This window comes from Mobula hypostoma, chromosome 1, assembly GCF_963921235.1.
Source record: "Mobula hypostoma chromosome 1, sMobHyp1.1, whole genome shotgun sequence".
NCBI lineage: Eukaryota > Metazoa > Chordata > Chondrichthyes > Myliobatiformes > Myliobatidae > Mobula > Mobula hypostoma.
This window is the reverse complement of record NC_086097.1, coordinates 244823652-244845006: the sequence shown is the minus strand read 5'-3', so window position 1 is coordinate 244845006 and position 21355 is coordinate 244823652. Positions and strand designations below refer to the sequence as shown.

The 21355-nt window shown below is 40.2% G+C and overlaps 1 protein-coding gene across 31 annotated transcripts in view; it reads right to left on the bottom strand.

Annotated features, from left to right (window-relative positions):
• clasp2 (cytoplasmic linker associated protein 2) overlaps positions 1 to 21355 on the bottom strand; it is a 354796-nt gene that overhangs the window by 152530 nt on the left and 180911 nt on the right. For 30 of the 31 annotated variants that reach the window (XM_063066415.1, XM_063066422.1, XM_063066446.1 and 27 more), the window contains 5 exons: positions 20340 to 20399; positions 17987 to 18064; positions 15516 to 15683; positions 10383 to 10432; positions 5834 to 5998 (listed from right to left, as the gene is read on the bottom strand). In XM_063066415.1, coding sequence (XP_062922485.1) covers positions 5834 to 5998; positions 10383 to 10432; positions 15516 to 15683; positions 17987 to 18064; positions 20340 to 20399 — 521 coding nt within the window. The remainder of the gene's footprint in view (positions 1 to 5833; positions 5999 to 10382; positions 10433 to 15515; positions 15684 to 17986; positions 18065 to 20339; positions 20400 to 21355) is intronic. The other variant, XM_063066460.1, reaches the window with a different exon arrangement.

Sequence of the window (21355 nt, the reverse complement as noted above, 5' to 3'; positions counted from 1 at the left end):
CTGCTTCAGAAGGCAGTGGAGGCCAATTCTCTGGATGCTTTCAAGAAAGAGTTAGATAGAGCTCTTAAAGATAGTGGAGTCAAGGGATATGGGGATAAGGCAGGAACAGGGTACTGATTGTGGATGATCAGCCATGATCACAGTGAATGGCGGTGCTGGCTCGAAGGGCTGAATGGCCTACTCCTGCACCTATTGTCTATTGTATTGCTCAAATAGGCTGAGGGGCTCGTTTCTGTGCTGTACTTTTCTATGACTCTAAAATGACTCTATAATTTGAAAATACATGCATACTTTTACATTCTTGTCTGGCAGAATTCATAAATTGCAGAATACAAATGAAGAACTGAGATGGCAGTTTTTTTTTCTGGGAAGAAGTGTTTCCTAACAGGATGGAGAATTGAATAGATAGACGACTGAAAGCTTGGGATCAGCCTTGCAGACTGAATGGAGGTGCACCGCAAAGAGGTCACCCAATCTACATTTAGTTTGCCCAATACACAGGAGAGCACATAATAAACACTGAAAACAGAAATCTAAATTGGAAGTAGTACAAGCATATTGCTGTGTTTGAATCCCTGGACTAACAGAGAGTGAGGAAGTAAAAGGAAAGTACTGTAGGCCCTGCGTGGAGATGTTCTGTGAGAAAGGCATGAGTATCGATAATGGAGGAAGAGTTAAATGGAATAAAGAAGATAAAGAAGAAGAGGGAGTTGTATGAAATGTATAGGAAACAGGGAGTAAATCAGGTGCTTGAGGAGTATAAGAAGTGCAAGAAAATACTTAAGAAAGTAATCAGGAGGGCTAAAAGAAGACATGAGGTTGCCTTGGCAGTCAAAGTGAAGGATAATCCAAACAGCTTTTACAGGTACATTAAGAGCAAAAGGATTGTAAGGGATAAAATTGGTCCTCTTGAAGATCAGAGTGGTCGGCTATGTGCGGAACCAAAGGAAATGGGGGAGATATTAAATAGGTTTTTTGCCTCTGTATTTACTAAGGAAACTGGCATGAAGTCTATGGAATTGAGGGAATCAAGTAGTGAGACCATGAAAACTGTACAGATTGAAAAGGAGGAGGTGCTTGCTGTCTTGAGGAAAATTAAAGTGGATAAATCCCCGGGACCTGACAGAGTGTTCCCTCAGACCTTGAAGGAGACTAGTGTTGAAATTGCGGAGGCCCTGGCAGAAATATTTAAAATGTCGCTGTCTACGGGTGAGGTGCCGGAGAATTGGAGGGTGGCTCATGTTGTTCCGTTGTTTAAAAAAGGATCGAAAAGTAATCCGGGAAATTATAGGCCGGTGAGTTTAACGTCGGTAGTAGGTAAGTTATTGGAGGGAGTACTAAGAGACAGAATCTACAAGCATTTGGATAGACAGGGACTTATTAGGGAGAGTCAACATGGCTTTGTGCGTGGTAGGTCATGTTTGACCAATCTATTGGAGTTTTTCGAGGAGGTTACCAGGAAAGTGGATGAAGGAAAGGCAGTGGATATTGTCTACATGGATTTCAGTAAGGCCTTTGACAAGGTCCCGCATGGGAGGTTAGTTAGGAAAATTCAGTCGCTAGGTATACATGGAGAGGTGGTAAATTGGATTAGACATTGGCTCAATGGAAGAAGCCAAAGAGTGGTGGTAGAGAATTGCTTCTCTGAGTGGAGGCCTGTGACTAGTGGTGTGCCACAGGGATCAGTGCTGGGTCCATTGTTATTTGTCATCTATATCAATGATCTGGATGATAATGTGGTAAATTGGATCAGCAAATTTGCTGATGATACAAAGATTGGAGATGTAGTAGACAGTGAGGAAGGTTTTCAGAGCCTGCAGAGGGACTTGGACTGGATAAATGGGCTGAAAAATGGCAGATAGAGTTTAATACAGATAAGTGTGAGGTATTGCACGTTGGAAGGACAAACCAAGGTAGAACATACAGGGTTAATGGTAAGGCACTGAGGAATGCAGTAGAACAGGGGGATCTGGGAATACAAATACAAAATTCCCTAAAAGTGGCGTCACAAGTAGATAGGGTCGTAAAGAGAGCTTTTGGTACATTGGCCTTTATTAATCAAAGTATTGAGTATAGAGCTGGAATGTTATGATGAGGTTGTATAAGGCATTGGTGAGGCCGAATCTGGAGTATTGTGTTCAGTTTTGGTCACCAAATTACAGGAAGGTTATAAATATGGTTGAAAGAATGCAGAGAAGGTTTACAAGGATGTTGCCAGGACTTGAGAAACTCAGTTACAGAGAAAGGTTGAATAGGTTAGGACTTTATTCCCTGGAGCGTAGAAGAATGAGGGGAGATTTGATAGAGGTATATAAAATTATGATGGGTATAGATAGAGTGAATGCAAGCAGGCTATTTCCACTGAGGCAAGGGGAGAAAAAAACCAGAGGACATGGGTTAAGGGTGAGGGGGGAAAAGTTTAAAGGGGACATTGGGCGGGGCTTCTTCACACAGAGAGTGGTGGGAGTATGGAATGAGCTGCCAGATGAGGTGGTAAATGCGGATTCTTTTTTAACATTTAAGAATAAATTGGACAGATACATGGATGGGAGGTGTATGGAGGGATATGGTCCGTGTGCAGGTCAGTGGGACTAGGCAGAAAATGGTTCGGCACAGCCAAGAAGGGCCAAAAGGCCTGTTTCTGTGCCGTAGTTTCTATGGTTTCTATGGAACGTTGGAAAAAGGATGTCCCCTTAAAAACAACAAAAAGGGACATGAAGACAACAGAATTGCCTTGGAATGGTTGAATGTGTAGGCTGAAGGGATAGAAGGTGAGAAGAAAGCAGCATCTCCAAACAGAAGAGTCAAGTCTGCTTCTCCTTCTACTCAGGATGCCTGATCTGCCAAGGCTTTCCAGCACTTCCTATTTCAAATTAAGATTTCCAATATCTGCAGTCATTTTTTTTTGGTTTTCACCAGACTGCTGTCTTTGTGCCAGGTTGAGGAAAGTCGGTGAGAAAAGAAGTACAGAAAATGGAATGGATATGGTTGAGAGCCCAGCCAACTGTGGTAGAGGAAATACTGCTTGAGGCAAAATGGAGATCCATCAGAAGTACCACTGAGGAAGGTATATCCAATGTCTCCTTCCTTTCTCAATCTTTACCATAGCTAAAAGGACTCTCTTGCTCCTAATTTTCAGCTTTTACCAGCTTCTCCTGCCATGCAGAATTAACATATGGCTACACTTGCCCTCGCCATCTAATTAACATCATCAAATTCCACGCTAGTGCTCCCAGTATGTCTTCCTTATTCTGTAATACCATCTATTTCTCCCCTCAAGAATAGGAGATGTACTCTTCTTTCTTCTCTTAAAACAAAATCCTTATTCACACCACAAATCAAAAGAGGTTTTGTACTAGCCAGATAGATTTGAGTAAATACTTCTTCCTGCCTTTATTTCTCATAAAGTTCACTCTTTCTCTTAGTTATTTTATGGTAATAAAGCACATTTTCTTCTTTTCGAGGAATATTTGAAATTCCATAGATGCTGCCTGACCTGCGGTTCCTCCAGGATTTTGTGTTTGTTACTCTGGATTTCTTGCATCTGCAGAACATTATTTGCAACTTGTAGTTCTTTTTGTGTGTGTTGCACAGCTGTGCTGTCACAAAACAGCAAATTTTCCGACATATGCCTACCACCTACGTACAACCTAGCACTACTTTATGGACATACAATCAATGTATACAAGCTATTTTATGTATTTATATTTATTGTGATTTTTTTTATTGTGTTCTTTATATTAATGCGAATTTTTATGCTGCATTGAATCCAGAGTAACAGTTATTTTGTTCTACTTTACACTTATGTATTGGAAGTGCCTTTAAACATCCTTGAATCTTGATAATTAACCTGATTATAATTGCTTTAGTTACCTGAGCACACTGCATGCAATGCAAGGTAGGGGGCAACATTATATTGCTCTTTTACTGGCATTTAGCAGTGTAAAAACCAGCCTGCAAATACACCCAAATTTTATAGTTAATGTTTCAGATGCTTAAAATACTACATCATTTTCTCAAGTGTAGAAACTTGCTTGCACTTGGCCCAAAATGTTAGTAAGTCTGTCAACAATCAATGTGCTAACAAACTGCTTGCAATTTTGCAAACATACATCCTCACACTTTTTTTCAGCCAGTCACTTGCCAACTCAATAGTGCGTGCCAAAAAGAATATTTAACAAATTTTTCAGGGCATTGTCTGTGTTCACTCACAGAGGTAATGCTGAAGGTTTTAAATGAACAATGTTTAAAAGGTCAAGCACATTTCTCTTGTAGTGCCAGGCAGTGCTCTGTCTGTGCACTGCTGATCCAAACTGAGATCAGAATTACCAAACCCACAAGTGGTTGCAGAAGGTTCCCAATCAAAACTAAGAGGAGAGTCATGCCAAAGGAAATCCCGCAGAAAGAGAAATCCTGTAATACTTTCAGCAGTATCACTATCATACAGCCGCATAAAAGATGATGAGACCCAGGAGCAGAATGAGGCCATTTGGGCCCATTGAGCTTGCCCCACTATTCCATCATTGTTCATTCATTATGTGTCCTGTCGTATGGTGTTTCCATGACCATGATTGTTACTGTCAAATTTATCTACAGAAGTGGTTTGCCACTATCTTCTGGGCAGCGTCTTTACAAGACAGGTGACTCCAGCCATTACCAATACTCTTCAGAGATCGTCTGCCTGGTGTCAGTGGTCACACAACCAGGACTTGTGATATGCACCGGGGAGGAAGTGGGGGGGAGGTGTGCTAAGCAGGTGCTAAACCTCGCAGGCTGGCGGCAAGAAGGAGCACTTTACATGCCATTTGGTAGGAATATACCTCATCCCTCAACACTGCCACCCTATCATAGCCAATTTATTTTCTCTCTCAACTCCATTATGAGCAGCATTCACAAGAAAAATTAAAGCTAAATAATACACAGCTTTTTACAAGAATACAACTAGAACAAAGTCCATTTTAGTGCTGCTAAACAAGTAATTAATGTTGCAAACCCGAGTATGGCTAAACAAGTAATTAATGTTGCAAACCCAAGTACTGCTAAACAAGTAATTAATTAATTACAAACCCATGTTCATAATGTCTCCACAGCATTTCCCAGCTTCAGCCTCCATCTCCAACCTTCCCTGCCCCACCTGTCCATCAACCCCTCTTCGTGTGGATTCAACTGGTATTTGCTAACTCCTGCCTCAGCCCTCCATGTCATCTCTTTACACTGACCATTGCCCTTCTAATCTTTCAGTCCACATTAAGAGTGTCAACCTGAAGCATCAACTATCCCTGTGCCTCCACAGATGCTGCCTGAACTACGGAGTTCCTCCAGCATTCTAGCATCAGAATTGGAGCCTCCAAAGCAGGGGATCCCAAGCTGGGTTCACAGATCCCTTGGTTAATGGTCGGGGTCTACGGCATAAAAAAGGTTGGGAACCCTTGCTCCAGAGACTGCTGATACTGGAATCCAAGTGTCAAATGTCAACAGTTTCTTTCCTTCAACGGACACTGCTTGACCTGATGAGTTCTTACTCCTACTCCCCCACATTTTATTTCCAGCCGTGTTTTTCTCCCTCGCATCAGCAAGATTCAGAGTCTCCCGCCCTGATTGAATACCTGAGCTCTCCCCAAGAGCCCAAACACACTTCCCCATGAACCTGTTCCTGTTGTTAGTTCTGAGATGGAAAGCAATATAACAATTGATAAAGATGACAAAAAACAATTGAAATAGATGACAATGTACAATATTAAACAAACCATTCGCATTGATAAATATTAGGAACAACTCACTGAACTGCAAAGGGAGAAAGATGTATGGTGGAGAATGAACTAATCAATCTTACCAAGTGAGGAATAGGCACCTGCAGGTACATTAGATGTAGTTAAACGGCTCGCCCCAGAATGTCCAGTGGTATGCCGTGATTTTGCAGCTGCAGCTGCATTAACATCTACATCACTTCTGGAACGCTGCAAACCACCAGGAGTGGCTATGGATTTTGTACTTGGACCTAAAATAAAGCAGGAAAGTAATTGATTCATTTTTTTATTACATGTTTTACTAAAAATAACTAATTTCAACAATAATCACTCCAAACCTTGGAGAAAAAACACATCACATTCACTCTTCCAAATGTTTCAGTTGTAAAGAAATTCAGTAAACTGCACTGCATAACACACTGGGAAGAACAATTAAAGGAAATACAAAAATGTCCCATATAGTCTGCTCAGTCAACAGCTGGAGTGCTATGAATGGATAACTATCTTCCAGTGGTATTGTTAAATGACGATTACCTACACATTCCTTCCAATTCATATACCATAAGACACAGAGGCAGAATTAGGCCATTTAGACCATCGAGCCTGCTCTGCCATTCAGTCATGGTTGATCATTTTCTCCCCTCCAGAGCCCCACTCCCTGGCCTTCTCCCTGTAACCTTTGATGCCGTGGCCAATCAAGAACCTATTAATCTCCGCTTAAATACACCCAACAACCTGGCCTCCACAGCTGCTCGTGTTAACAAATTCACCTCCTTCTGGCTAAAGAAATTTCTGTTTTAAATGGACACCCCTCTATACTGAGGCTGTGCCCTCTTGTCTTAGACTTCTCCACCATGGGAAACATCCTTTCCACATCTACTCTGTCTAGGCCTATCAACATTCAAAAGGTTTCAATGAGATCCCCTCTCATTCTTCTAAATTCCAGTAAGTACAGACCCAGAGCCATCAAACGTTCCTTGTATGATAACCCTTTCATTCCTGGAATCATCCTTGTCAACCTCCTCTGATCCCTTTCCGATGCCAGCACATTTTTTTCTGAGAAAAGAAACCCAAAGCTGTTCATAATACTCCAGGTGAGGCCTCACCACTGCCTTATAAAGACTCAGAATCACATCCCTGCTCTCGTATTCGAGACCTCTTGAAATGGATGCTAACATGGCATTTGCCTTTCCTCAAACCGCAAGTTAACCTTTCTGGTGTTCTGCACTCCCAAGTCCTTCTCAGATTTTTGGTTTTTATCCCCACTTAGAAAATAGTCTGCACATATATTTCTTCTGCATGCATGCATGCATGACCATGCACTTTTCAACATTGTATTTCACTTGTCACTTTCTTGTCCATTCTCCTAATCTTCCTAAGTCTTTCTGCAGCCTATCCGTTTCCTCAACACTACCTGCCCCTCCACCAATCTTCATCTCATCTGCAAACTTGGCAACAAAGCCATCTATTCCAACATCTAAATCACTGATAAAATAAAACTCATAAAACTGAATCTTGCGGAACACTAATCATCACTGGCAGAGACAACCAGAAATAGATCCTTTTATTCCTACTTGCAGCCTTCTACTAATCAGCCAATGCTCTAACCATGCTAACAATTTTTCTGTAATACCATGGGCTCTTAACTTGGTAAACAGCCTCATGCGTGGCACCTTGCCAAAGACCTACTAAAAATCCAAATATACAGCATCCACTGCATCCCCTTTATCTATCCTACTTGTAATCTCCACAAAGAATTCCAACAGGTTCATTGGGCAAGATTTTCCCTTAAGGGAACCATGCTGACTTTGTCCCATCTTGTCCTGTGTCACCAAGTACTCCATCACCTCATCCTTAACAATTGACTCAACATTTTCCCAACTACTAAGGTCAAGCTAACCGGTTTATAATTTCCTTTTTGCTGCCACCCCACTTTCTTAAAGAGTAGAGTGACATTTGCAACTTTCCAGTCCTCCGGAACCATGCCAGGGTCCAATGATTCTTGAAAGTCATAACTAATGCCTCCACAATCTCTTACCGCTACCTCTTTCAGAACCCTAGGGTGCAGTTTATCTGATCCGGGTGACTTATGTACCTTTAGGTTTTGCAGCTTTGAGCACCTTCTCCCTTGTAATAGTAACTGCACTCACTTCTTTTCCCTCACACCTTTCAACACCTGGCATACTGCTAGTGTCTTCCATAGTGAAGACTGATGTAAAATACTCATTTAGTTCATCTGCCATCTCCTTGACCCCGTTATCATTTCTCCGGCCTCATTTTCTAGTAGTCCTATATCTACTCTCATCTCTCTTTTTTTAATATATACTTTAAAAAGCTTTTTCTATCCACCTTGATGTTGTTTGCTAGCTTGCTTTTGCATTTCATCTTTTCCCTCCAAATGACTCTTTTAGTTGCTTTGTGTAGATATTTAAAAGCTTCCCAATTTTCTATCTTCCAGATAATTTTTGCTTTGTTGCATCCCCTCTTTTTTACTTTTACATTAGCTTTGACTTCCCTTGTCAGCTGTGGTTGTACTATTTTTGCCATTTGAGTATTTCTTTGTTTTTGGAATACATCTATCTTGCACCTTCCTCATTTCTCCCAGAAACTCAAGCCAGTGCTGCTCTGCTATCAACCCCACTAGCATCTCGATCCAATTTACTTCATACCACTGTAATTTCCTTTACTGCACTGAAATACTGCTATGTCAGACTTTACTTTTTCCCTATCAAATTTCAAGTTGAACTCAATCATATTGTGATCAGTGCCTCCTAAAGGTTTCTTTACCTTAAGCTCCCTAATCGCCTCTGGTTCATTACATAACACTCAATCCAGTATACCTCATCCCTTAATAGGTTCAATGACAAAACTGCTCTAAAAAGCAATCTCGTAGGCATTCAACAAACTCACTCTCTTGAGATCCACTGCCAACCTGATTTTCCCAATTGACCTGTATGTTAAAATCTCACATGACTTTCATAACATTGCCCTTTTGACACGCCTTTTCTATTTCCCGTTGGTACACATGTACACATGTTGGGAGACCTATATATAAATGCCATCATGGCCCTTGCAGTTTCTTAACTCAACCCCTAAGGATTCAACATCTTTCTACTGAATTGATGCCATTCCTTACCAGCAGAGCAACACCAACTCCCTCTGCCTACCTTCTTATCCCTCTAATACAATGTGTAACCTTGGACATTCAGCTCCCAACTACAACCATCCTTCAGTCACGATTCAGTGATGGCAACACATCCTACCTGATAATCTGTAAATGTGCAACAAGATCATCCACCTTATTTCTTATACTGTACTCTATGCATTGAGATATAACACAATGAGTACTGTATTTGCTACCCTTTTAAATTCTGCATCCCTAATGCACTGATACCTATCCTGCTAGCTACAATTTTGTTCTATCACCTGCCTGTGCTTCCTGACAACCTGACATGCATGTTATCTCTTCTTTTATATCATCCGTCGTATCACGAGTCTCTTCACTCTGGTTCCCATCTCCCTGCCAAATTAGTTTAAACCCGCCGCCACAGCTCTAACAAACCTGCCAGTGAGAATATTAGCTTATACATGGCTGAACATCACACAGGTGACCGCTGCTATTGTTAACTTGCACCAGGATCTGGAATTATATCATTTGCTTGTGATTTGCAAACCCAGAGCAAACTAGCAGCAAAATTGCTGGAATTTGCCAACATTAACAGCACATAGCCCATTTGTTAAGAGCTTGCATCACTAAACTGGCTTGGAGCATTTTATAACAGTTGTGCTGACCATCTTATTTCATTTCTTGTGAAATTCTGGATCATAGATCATATAGCAATATGACGAGGATACAGGCTCGTCAGCCCAATGAATCCATTCTAACCATTGTGCCCAGCCAGCGGGCCCCAATTTACTTTCTTTGGTCCATATCCCTCTCAGAACTGCTCCTCCATGTACCTATTCACGTACTTCTTAAATGATACTGTTGTACTTACATCAACCATTTCCTGTTGTTTATATTCCGTCTTGATAGCCTAAACCTGATGGCATGAACATTGACTTCTCTAACTTCTGCTAATGCCCCACCTCCCCCTCGTACCCCATCCGTTATTTATTTATATACACACATTCTTTCTCTCTCTCTCCTTTTTCTCCCTCTGTCCCTCTGACTATACCCCTTGCCCATCCTCTGGGTTTTTTTCCCCCTCCCCCTTTTCCTTCTCCCTGGGCCTCCTGTCCCATGATCCTCTCATATCCCTTTTGCCAATCATCTATCCAGCTCTTGGCTCCATCCTGTCTTATCCTATCATTTTGGATCCCCCCCTCCCCCTCCCACTTTCAAATCTCTTACTAGCTCTTCCTTCAGTTAGTCCTGATGAAGGGTCTCGGCCTGAAACGTCGACTGCGCCTCTTCCTATAGATGCTGCCTGGCCTGCTGCGTTCACCAGCAACTTTGATGTATGTTGCTTGAATTTCCAGCATCTGCAGAATTCCTGTTGTTTTTCTATAATCTTGTGCTTTCCTCATGCTTTGGAAAAATTATCTGTCACTTGATTGTTCAAAATATGAATCAATTATATACTCATTCATGTATGTGATGAAGTTCTAAACATCTCATTATAAAATACTAACCTTTTGACGTACTCCCACTTGCAACAGACCACTTAGCTGGAAAGGCACGGCTGGAAAGAAACAAAATACATCATGTTAACTACTAGAGGTTAACACAAACAAACACAATCTGTATGCCTAATTATTGCACAATGTATCATCCTATTAAATGTTTTAAAACCATTAGATAAGCTACGGGGTTGGTTCAGAGTTTCCATCACCAACATTTAGCTTCCAGCACCCTGTGCTGATGATTGCTTTCACTGAACTGTGGAGATCGTAGCTGAGTAAGGTATTGATATTATAAGGATTGAATTCTGTGGTAATTCATTTCTTGTAGAAAAAGTCACAAATTGGTGTCTTTCAATTTTCTGGGGTGGTGACTACTGGAACAACCAACATCTTTAAGTCCTAGGATTCAAAGAAGAATAAAGTGTAAAATTGTGAAATTACTAGGGAAAAGTATCTTGCGATTTAGTATGAAGGGAGAATGGTCTCAGGCCTGGGGAGCTGTTTAAGCGAAGTGAGGTATGTTTTGCAGCATCAAGGGTCTGCAAAATCTGGTCACAGGATGCCTGGGAATTCTGGAAAACTAAGGAATAGGTAGAGTTAGCTAGCTACCACTTTCTGCTCTCTTTTTGATCAGAGATAGTTTCTTTTTACTGTTAACCTTATCACATTCCTTATAATGAAAAGGCATCCTCTGCCATTTCTATTTTGCTCATTCCTTCTAATAGTCAAAAATCCTGGAATATTTTGCTTCCAGACTGGTAGAATGTGACTTTTAGAGGAAATCTTATTCTCTCCTATTAATTGTTGCATATTCATATTAATTTTCTGAACTTGCTATTTTTCCCTTATGACACCTATTGGAGTAATTCTGTTCCTGTGGCACTTCTCTTTGGCTTTTAAACTTGCTCCTTTCTAAATCCTCCCCATCTTCCAAAGCATTTTAGGGGCAAGAGACCAACAAAAGAAGGGTTAGGATAAAGCACTGGCTGATTGGTGGGAGGCAAAGAGTGGGAATAAAGGGAGCCTTTTTCTGCTTGCCAGTGACTTGTAGTGTCCCACAGGAGTCTGTGTTGGGACAGATTCTTTTTACATCATTATTCAATGATTTGGATGACAGAATTAATGGCTTTGTGGCCAAGTTTGTTGATAATACGAAGATAGGTGGAGGGGCAGGTAGATTTGAGGAAGCACAGAGGCTACAGAAGGACTTCTGCAGCAGGATTGAAATGGATAGATAAATATCTAAGGTCCAATGAGGTACATCTCTGACTGCTCTGGAATGCAAAGGAAAAGATTGCTGAGGTAAATATTTAAAATTTGCTGGCCTTCAGTCATCCGGCAGCACTTTGCTGGCCTTGGAGGACTACTGGATGATTGCAGGACAGCAGATGTGATACCTGCAAGAGAAATAAGCAAGGTGATTACATGCTGCCAGGTCTAAAATCAATAGCAAGGGAGATAATTGGAAAAAGCTCTGATGGACACTTGAAGAGACAGGAATAAATAAATGATGGTTTTGTTTAGTGGAAGTCAGATCACTTTGATTGAATTTTTTTGAAGATAAATTAAGCTGGTAGATCAGGGTAGTGCAGTTATATAGTCTGTATGGATTTCAAGAAGACATTTGACAAGAACATGTGGGAGATTGATCTAATAGGTCAGGTCCCATGGCAAATTGGACCTACAGTAGCTTGAGAGAGGAGGCAGTGGGTGATTGGGTTCAGAGCTGCTTTTGCAACCGTCTGCGAACAGCTGTGTTTCACAATGATCAATGGTCTTTTCAATTTATCTATCTATATGTCACGGAAGAGTAAGTTTGCAAATGACCCTAGGACTGGTTGTGCTTTTGAAGAGTGAGGAGCGTTTGGCTACTTGAATCTATTGTTGGATTGATAAGAGTGGCATAGCAAAAGCAAATGGAATTTAATACCAAAAAAAGGTGAGGTGGTGCATTAGCAAGGACTAATAAAGCTAAGACACGCACAATGAAAGGTAGACTTTTAGTGGTATCTCGAGATGCATCTCCAAGAACCCCTAATGGTGGCAACACATCTGAATATGATGACTCAGAAGGCATACAGGATTATTTTCTTTATTAGCCAGGGTATAGAGCCTAACAGCAAGAGGTTATGGTGCAACTACATAAAACATTGTTTAGGTCACATCTAGATTATTGTGTGCAGTTCTGCTTGCTATGCTATATGAAGGATTTGACCGTACTGAAGAGGAGAATTGCTGTATGGAAGGAGCATTCCAGCCACATGGAGAAACTAGATTGGACAAATTCTCTTTCGAGTGAAGGAGCTGAGGAGGAATCTCATTGAGATATACAAAATTATGAGGAGCATGGATATGATCAATGTCATATCAGCAGAAGAGATCTAGAGAGAGTAAAAGGGTAAAGGGAAAAATCCAGGGGGAAAGACATGGCCACAGACCCAAGCACAAAGGCAAAGGTGGCAAAATAAGAGTTCAACATCATTCCAGGCTCAGAATTCATCAAGATAGGCATATAGGATGGGAAAGTTGATATACCTACTGGAGATGGTTCATTCAGAATCAGAGGGATAAAGGTCAGAATGGACAGTTGAAACATATCCAGGGGTAAGACTGGGCAAAGAAACAATGCAAGAGTAAAGTGATGGTGGAGAAAGAACTGCTGAAATTAGTGACCTTTAATATCTGTAACAAAGGAAACTTTTATTCTAACAATGTTTATTTTTCACTTTCTCCTCTGTCCTTATACGTCTTCTATTTAGATTCCCTTCAAACAGATCAACTTTGATAAAATCAGCTTTAACATTCCCTCTATGCTGATACCATGAGCTTTTGCATAGTATGATGTGTCGAGTTCAAATCATAATCATTCCCCTTTTCCTCTCCACAATTCCTGCTCCTCTGCCAGTTAAAAATTGGTTTGATCTTTGAACTTCAGGAAGAAGAAACACAACTGTTTTCATCCAGAGGTCTGCAGTGTAAAGGTTTCAAGTTTCTGGGTGTCAACATATCTGAACATCTATCCTGGGTCCAACATATTGATGCAATCACAAAGAAGGCATGCCAACACCTATATCTCATTAGGATATTGATGAATGCTGGTATGTCACCAAAAATTCTAGCATATCTCTACAGATGTACCAGGGAGAACGCTCTAAATCCAAGTCAACTCCCTCGTGGGCACTAGCTTCTTATCACTGAGGACATCTTCAAAACACTATGCCTCAAAAGGCAGCATCCATCATTAAGGACCCTCACCACCCATTACTACCATCAATAAGATGGTGCAGGAGCTTGGAGACACATTAACCATTTTAAGAACAGTTTCTTTCCCTCCACCAACAGATTTCTGAGTGGTCCATGAATACCTAACTATTTTGCGCTCTTTTTGCACTATATATTTTTTATAGACTCGTTTGTAATTTATAGTAATTTTTTATGTACTGCTGCCGCAAATCATCAAATTTCACAACATATTTCAGCGATAAATAAACTTTGTCTTGGCCTGATAAAAGGTTAATTAATATTGGCTGATCAGTTACATTTTCTGATTTTATCCAGTTGTCCAGCAAGTACAGTTAATGTATTCCAATCCTACTCTATTACCAATCCCAATATAGTAAATAGTGCACATTTCGAAATGAAATGAAATATCTTTATTGTCATTGCATAGTACAATTTGTCATGCACCAATACAGCGAAAATGAGTTCAAACAAGACTTTTAAGATTATAATTGTCTCTCTAATGTTAACCAACTTCTTGTAATATTGTCTTCTGCTTCCAATATATTGAGAGGTAAAACCTCGAAATTAATTCTCTCAGGAGGGGCATAGCTAAGGTGGATTGTTACAAGGGTAGGCTGTCTAAACCAAAAGGCATAGGTAGACCTGATGGATAAGTTTTTCTACACAGAGGATGGTGATACATGAACAAGCTACCAGAAGTAGCAGAAGCAGATACAATCAGAACATTTAAAAGAACACAGAACTTTACAACAAGGAACAGGTCCTTTGCACCATGGTACTGAGCTGAACTAACTAAACTAATTAAATCCAATTTCTTTGGTTTGCACATGGTCCATATCCCTCCAATGCCTATCAAAGAGTGTCTTAAATGCCTCAATTGTATTTGTCTCCGGCACCACCCCTAGCAGTGCCTAACAGGGAGCCACCACTCTCTACGTAAAAACAAATATCCCACATATTTTCTTTGAACTCTTCCTCTCATCTTAAATGAAGGGGGAAAGCCTCTAGTATTAGACATTTTGACCCAGGGGAAAGATATTGGTTGAGAACTTATGCCTCTCAATGTTTTATAAACTTCTGTCTGGTCACTCAGCCTCCTCCACTCCAGAGAAACATTTGGAAGAGACATGCATGGGAAAGTTGTAAAGGAATACAAGCCAAATGCAGGGAATCGGGACTAGCTCAGGAAGGCATGGACAAGTTGGTTAAAGGGTCTGTTTCCATGCTGTATAACTGCATGATTATGACACTAATCCAATTTTTTCTTCCGGCTCAGAGATGCAAACATGCTTCAAAGCTTTATTTCAATCCTTCAATTACATTGTGCTTGTAAAGTTAATGAATTTAATTTTGATTACATTTTTTTCAAACTGAAGAGGAAATAGATATGCAAAAATTCTCATATGTGAATTTATGTCTGTTCAAAAGATATATTGTCCTAATAAAAATGTATTAAGTGTTAAACTTAAAACGTGGAGACATAATAATTATACATGAAATAAAAGAAAATTAGCTAATAAAAATGATTGAAGTATGAAAAAGTTATAATTTAATGGTGCTAAAAACTAGAAGCTAAGATATAGATGATAATCCCTGTATCATATCAGTTTCCACTAAACAACCCAACTTATAATGCACTTGCATGAACATTAAAACCCCTAAATGATCCCTCTAAATCATTTTTATTTTGAGGCTACAGATCTTTCCCATTACCCTATAAAATACAAGTTGAGTCGATGCACTATACAAGTTGTAATGTAAAACTTTCAATATTCATTGTCCATGACTTATTTCAGTCAACTTAATCAGTAAGGAGGGAAATCTGAAACAGTATAAAAATACAGTGCTATGCAGTGACTTAACTTTAAGTAAATATTATTTAAAATAGTCTTGTCATACTTAAGGCTTTCTTGTGAGCTGGAAGATGACCGATCTGAGTGAGGAAGAGAAGCTGCGCTCGTGGAACTCTTCAGGTGGGCCTGAAATCCTTTCTGATAGGACGGTTCCAGGGAGTTGTATAATGCATCAGCTTCAGCAGGAAAATGGTTCCGAAGGCTCCAGTAGGTTCTACTCAGAAAAATTAAACATCACATTTTCAGACCTTTTAAAGGGAACTATCTATAAATTGTAATCAATTAATCGTATATGGTGTTTTGTCCGTTATTTGGCAGGGTGGGGTACAATCACACAGCATCCACACAAACTTAATTACCCAGTTTGGCGGAGCCAGGGCTGTTTTCCCTAGACAGCGAGTTGAGCGAGCCTGAGGCTTACCGGAGGGGGGCTACACTTAAAAATCAACTCCAACATCTTCCCTACTACTGAGGTCAGACTAACTAGCCTATAGTTTCCATTCTTCTGTCTCTCTCCCTTCTTGAAGAGTGGAGTGACATTTGCAATTTTCCAGTCTTCCAGAATGATTCCAGAATCGAGTAGATTCTTAAAATCAGTAGTAATACCCCCACAATCTCTTCAGCCACCTCTTTTAGAACTCTGAGGTGTAGACTATATGGTCCAGGTGACTTATCTACCTTCAGACCTTTCAGCTTCCAAAGAAATTTCTGTCTCGTTATGGTAACTTCGCACACTTAAGACATAGTCATAGTCATACTTTACTGATCCTAGGGGAAATTGGTTAATGACACCATAACACCATAAGACATAGGAGCAGAATTAGGCCATTCAGCCCATTGAGTCTGCTCTGCCATTCCATCATGGCTGATCCTGGATGCCACTCAACCCCATACACCTGCCTTCTCACCATACTCTTTGATGCCCGGACTGATCAGGAAACTATCAACTTCCGCCTAAACATACCCACAGACTCTGCTTCCACCGCAGTCTGCAGCACAGCGTTCCACTGATTCACTACTCTCTGGCTAAAAAAATTCCTCCTTGCTTCAGTTCTAAAAGGTTGCCCCTAAATTTTGAAGCTGTGCCCTCTTGTTCTGGATTCCCTGACCACAGGAAACATCCTCTCCACATCCACCCTATCTAGTCTCTTCAACGTTCAGTAAGTTTCAATGAGCTCCCCATACATTCTTCTAAATGCCAGTGAGTACAGACCCAAAGCTGCCAAACTCTCCTCTTATATTAACACCTTCATTTCCAGAATAATCCTTGTGAACCTCCTCTGGACTCTCTCCAATGACAACACATCCTTTCTGAGATATGGGGCTCAAAACTATTGACAATACTTCCAAGTGCGGCCTGACTGGTGTCTTATAAAGTCTCAGCATTATTTCCTTGCTTTTATATTTTATTCCCCTTGACATAAGTGCCAACACTGCATTTGCTTTCTTTACCACAGACTCAACCTGTAAATTAACCTTCTGGGAGTCTTGCATGAGGACTCCCAAGTCCCTCTGCACCTTTGATGTTTGAATCTTCTCCCTATTTAGATAACAGTCTGTACTATTGTTTCCTATACCAAAATACCTTATCATACACTTCCCAACACTGTATTCCATCTGCCACTTTTTTGCCCATTCTTCCAGTTTGTCCAAGTCCTGCTGCAATCACATTGCTTCCTCAGCAGTACCTACCTCTCCACCTATCTTCATATCATCCACAAACTTTGCCACAAAACCATCAATTCCATTATCCAAATCACTGACAAACAATGTGAAAAGTAGCAGTCCCAATACTGACCCAAGGAACATCACAGTCAGTGGCAGCCAACCAGAAAAAGCCCCTTCTATTCCCATTCGCTGTCTCCTGCCTGTCAGCCACTCCTCTATCCGTGCCAGTATCTTTCCTGTAATGCCATAGGATTTTATCTTGTTAAGCAGCCCCATGTGTGGCACCTTATCAAATGCCTTCTGAAAATCCAAGTAAATGACATCCACTGCCTCTCCTTTGTCCACCCTGCTTCTTACTTCTTCGAAGAACTCTAACAGATTTGTCAGGCAAGATTTCCCTTTCCAGAAACCACGCTGACTTTGACTTATTTTATCGATAGTCTCCAAGTACCCTGAAACCTCATCCTTAATGGACTCCCACACTTTCTCAACCACCGAGGTTAGGTTAACTGGCCTATAATTTTGTTTCTTTTGCCTTCCTCGCTTCTTGAAGAATGGAGTGACATTTGCAATCTTCTAGTTCTCTGGGAACCTGCCTAAATCAAGTAATTCTTGAAAGATTGTGACCAATGCATCCATCATCTCTTCATGCCCCCTGAAACCTGGAACTTCTATCATACTGCTCACATCTTCCACAGCGAATACTTATTCAGCAAAAAATTCATTTTAAAATATGTTCTGTGTATAAGAAACATAGACAAACTACTTATTTCAACAAAAATCTTATATCAAATCTAGAGTAGATTTACTTTGTTTAAAAATATGTTTAGCTCTGAAATGATTCCTTACTTTCGAGCTTCCTGTCTGGCTTCTGCATCAGCATCTGAAATGCCTTTCTTGATGGTCTCAACCAGAACAGTCACGTGCCTAGTCAAAATAATATAAAAAGTAATCATGCTTTTTATAATTGCTCAACTAAAACATTTGGAAGAAATAATTAAGGATTCTTTGAACAAATTCTATCATCTGTGTTGATCTGAATGGTCATTGAAACACTGAAATGAGTGTGGTAACTGTGTCATTCTACCCTGAAATATGCAGACTCAAGTTATTAACAAATTTGCTGAGGCCACAATTCAGAAAAACGGAGGGGGGGCGGGGGGGGGAGGGAAAGGGGGCACAGGGGGATGGCCATTGCAGAGAACAGCTGTCTGTCTGGTAATGTAAATGATACGTTTTGCTTTCTTCAGGAACAGCTTCTTTCCCTCCACTATTAGATTTCTGAACAGTCCATGAACACTACATTATAATAAACACAACTGATTCTGCAGATGCTGGAAATCTAGAAACTACCTCATTATTCGTTTGTGGGTAACATTGATTTTGTAACTAATAGTAAATTTATAACTTCACACTGTACTGCTGCCACAAAACAACAAATTTCACCTCATATATGACAGTATTAATGAATGTAATTCTGATTCCTCAAGCTTTCAGATAATGTGACCTTTATTTTCAGGCAAGATTTCCCAATCACAGTGTAAGCTAATGTTTTCTTACCTGAAGTACAAAATGAATTATCTGCAATGTGGACATTATTCTTTCAACTTTGGCAATAATTTTATTTTTTTAAGCAAATGATCGAAATTGTTGTTAAGCCTAAGCCTGCATTCTCTACTCTATTTGTTCAGCAAAACAGTCAATAACAAATGAAAGGAACAGTAAATACCTTTACAAAGCTGAAAGAGTTGGAATTTCTGCACCAGCTTGAGAATTGATTTTTGGTAATAAACCTAATTTTGATATTGAACTCTACATTATGTGAAGTAATTCAAATTAGTACTTCTGTTCACAAACAAGAGAAAATCTGCAGATGCTGGAAATCAGAGCAACACACACAAAATGCTGGAGGAACTCAGCAGGCCAGGTAGCATCTAGGAAAAGAGTACAGTGGACGTTTCAGGCTCTTTTCCTAGATGCTGCCTGGCCTGCTGAGTTCCTCCAGCATTTTGTGTGTATTACTTCTGTTTGTATGTTTTAAATGTTTATACATCACCAAATAAACCTTTCCTCTCCATTTTCAAAGAAGATACCAGCACTTCTACCAAGTTCTAATCATATGTGGAAGTCAGTTCTCAGAGTCTATGTCAAGTTAGACAGAACACATGATCGACTTCAATGGAGATCACAGGACTGCTGGGGAAAAAAAGCAAAAGGACCAGCATGTTTTGCTTCAAATATTTTGGTTTTGTTTAATGTTGTCATTCTTGATTTTTGAAGTATATTTTTGCAAATTTTACTGTTAGTACTTCAAATTTACAATAATTATTCACTTTATTTTTAATGGTTGTAAATTTTCTGAATATCAGTATCAGAATCTGGTTTAATATCACCAGAATACGCCATGAAATTTGTTAACTTTGCAGCAGCAATACAATGCAATACATGATAATAAAGAAAAAACCTGAATTACAGCAACCATTTATGTATATGTTTTAAATAGTTAAATTAAATAAGTAGTACAATAATAGAAATTAAAAAATAGTGAGATAGTGTTCATGGGCACAATATCCATTTAGAAATCGGATGGCAGAGGAGAAGAAGCTGTTCCTGAATTACAGAATATGTTCCTTCAGGTTACTGTGCCTCCTTCCTGATGGTAACAATGAGAAGAGGGCATGTCCTGGGTGCTGGGGGTCCTTAATGATAGACACTGCATTTTTAAGGCACCAATCCTTTAAGATGTCTTGGATACTACGGAGGCTAGTACCCATGATGGAACAGAGATTCTCACAGTTTTGACTGCAATTAGAACTGTGGTCCAGGCTTTGCTGCCTGTCCAAGCTTTGTGGCATCTTCATTATGCCATTTGAGGCTTTCTACTACTATGGCCATGAACGAGCAATTGGGGACATTTCAGCCTACCAGACCCAAGCAAGCATCATTCAACTGTAGAATCTAACTGTGGATAGTACAAAATGACCCAATAAACTACAAATATGAACATCTGTCACATTTACATTTGAAACTCTAACTTAGCACCGTAATAAATTACTTTAAAAAATCCAATAAGCTTGGAAAATAAATCTTCCAAATAATTAAATATTGTAAGATGCAAATTACTGTCCAATCAGATGTATGTCTCTTCTCCAAACTTCTTGTGCTAACAGCTTCTACTTCTTTTGAACTTTTATGCCCTTACCTTTCTAGGGAGTGTGTTTGCCATTCCTGCAGCAACAAATCTAAAAACTCGTAACAACGCCTGTAAATAAGATGGAATAGTCAGTCTTTCCAAGCTAAGCTCAAACGCTTGACATTTTGAGCTATAAATAAACAAGAGGTCTGAATCAGGGTTAAATAATATTAACAGGTTGCATTCACCCATTCGTTCCCAATGGCTACCTCAGCAAGTTGAGGCAACTGCAAAAATTTTCAGGTGCTCACCCAGCTAATCCGAATTTCCTGCATTTGACGTAAATCCCTCTGAGCCCCAACCCTCCATGCAACAGGGATAGGGTTGTAATTGTGTACAAATATTGCGGATGAGTACAAAGAAAGCCATGGATGTGGTGGGCTCAAGGGCTCATTTCTATACATTACTAATCTATGTTTCCATGGCACTAATATTGATTTAGGATATTATAACTATTTTGATGATAAAGTTAATTAAAATTGGAAATTGGAGAGGAGCTAAGATTGCACCAGAGGGCGACTTCTTCGAGCACATCTATGAAACAGCTTCAATTTATATCTCTAATGTCACTCTTTATCCTTTTCAAGGTGGCTGGGATTCTGTAAAAGTCCATGATCTACAGCTGCACTCAAACTGTGGTTCTTCATGGCAGTGAGTTCCTGCTCTCGGAGCTCACTGATCGGCTGTTATTGATATCTCCAGGAGTGGCCTGGAAGACATGCACCTTTGGGATCAGGCCCTGCTCGACCCTGTGTATGACTGATTCCTCGCCAGTGTTGTTAACTGAAGCATTGTGTGAGATCAGAACATCAAGTCAGTGGGTACAGTTGTTGGAGGCCTCTGCACTCGAACAATCATGCTCTCTCTCTCTCTCAATGGTGGGGGTGGAGCTGGTTCTCAAGTTGGGTGAGCTCCAATAAGTGTCACTTCAGACTGTAACTGCAAAACAGCAAGCTGTTGGTCTCCCTCTCGTTGTGGAAGGGTTGACACCCCTCTCTCTCTCGACACACACACACACAGAGACA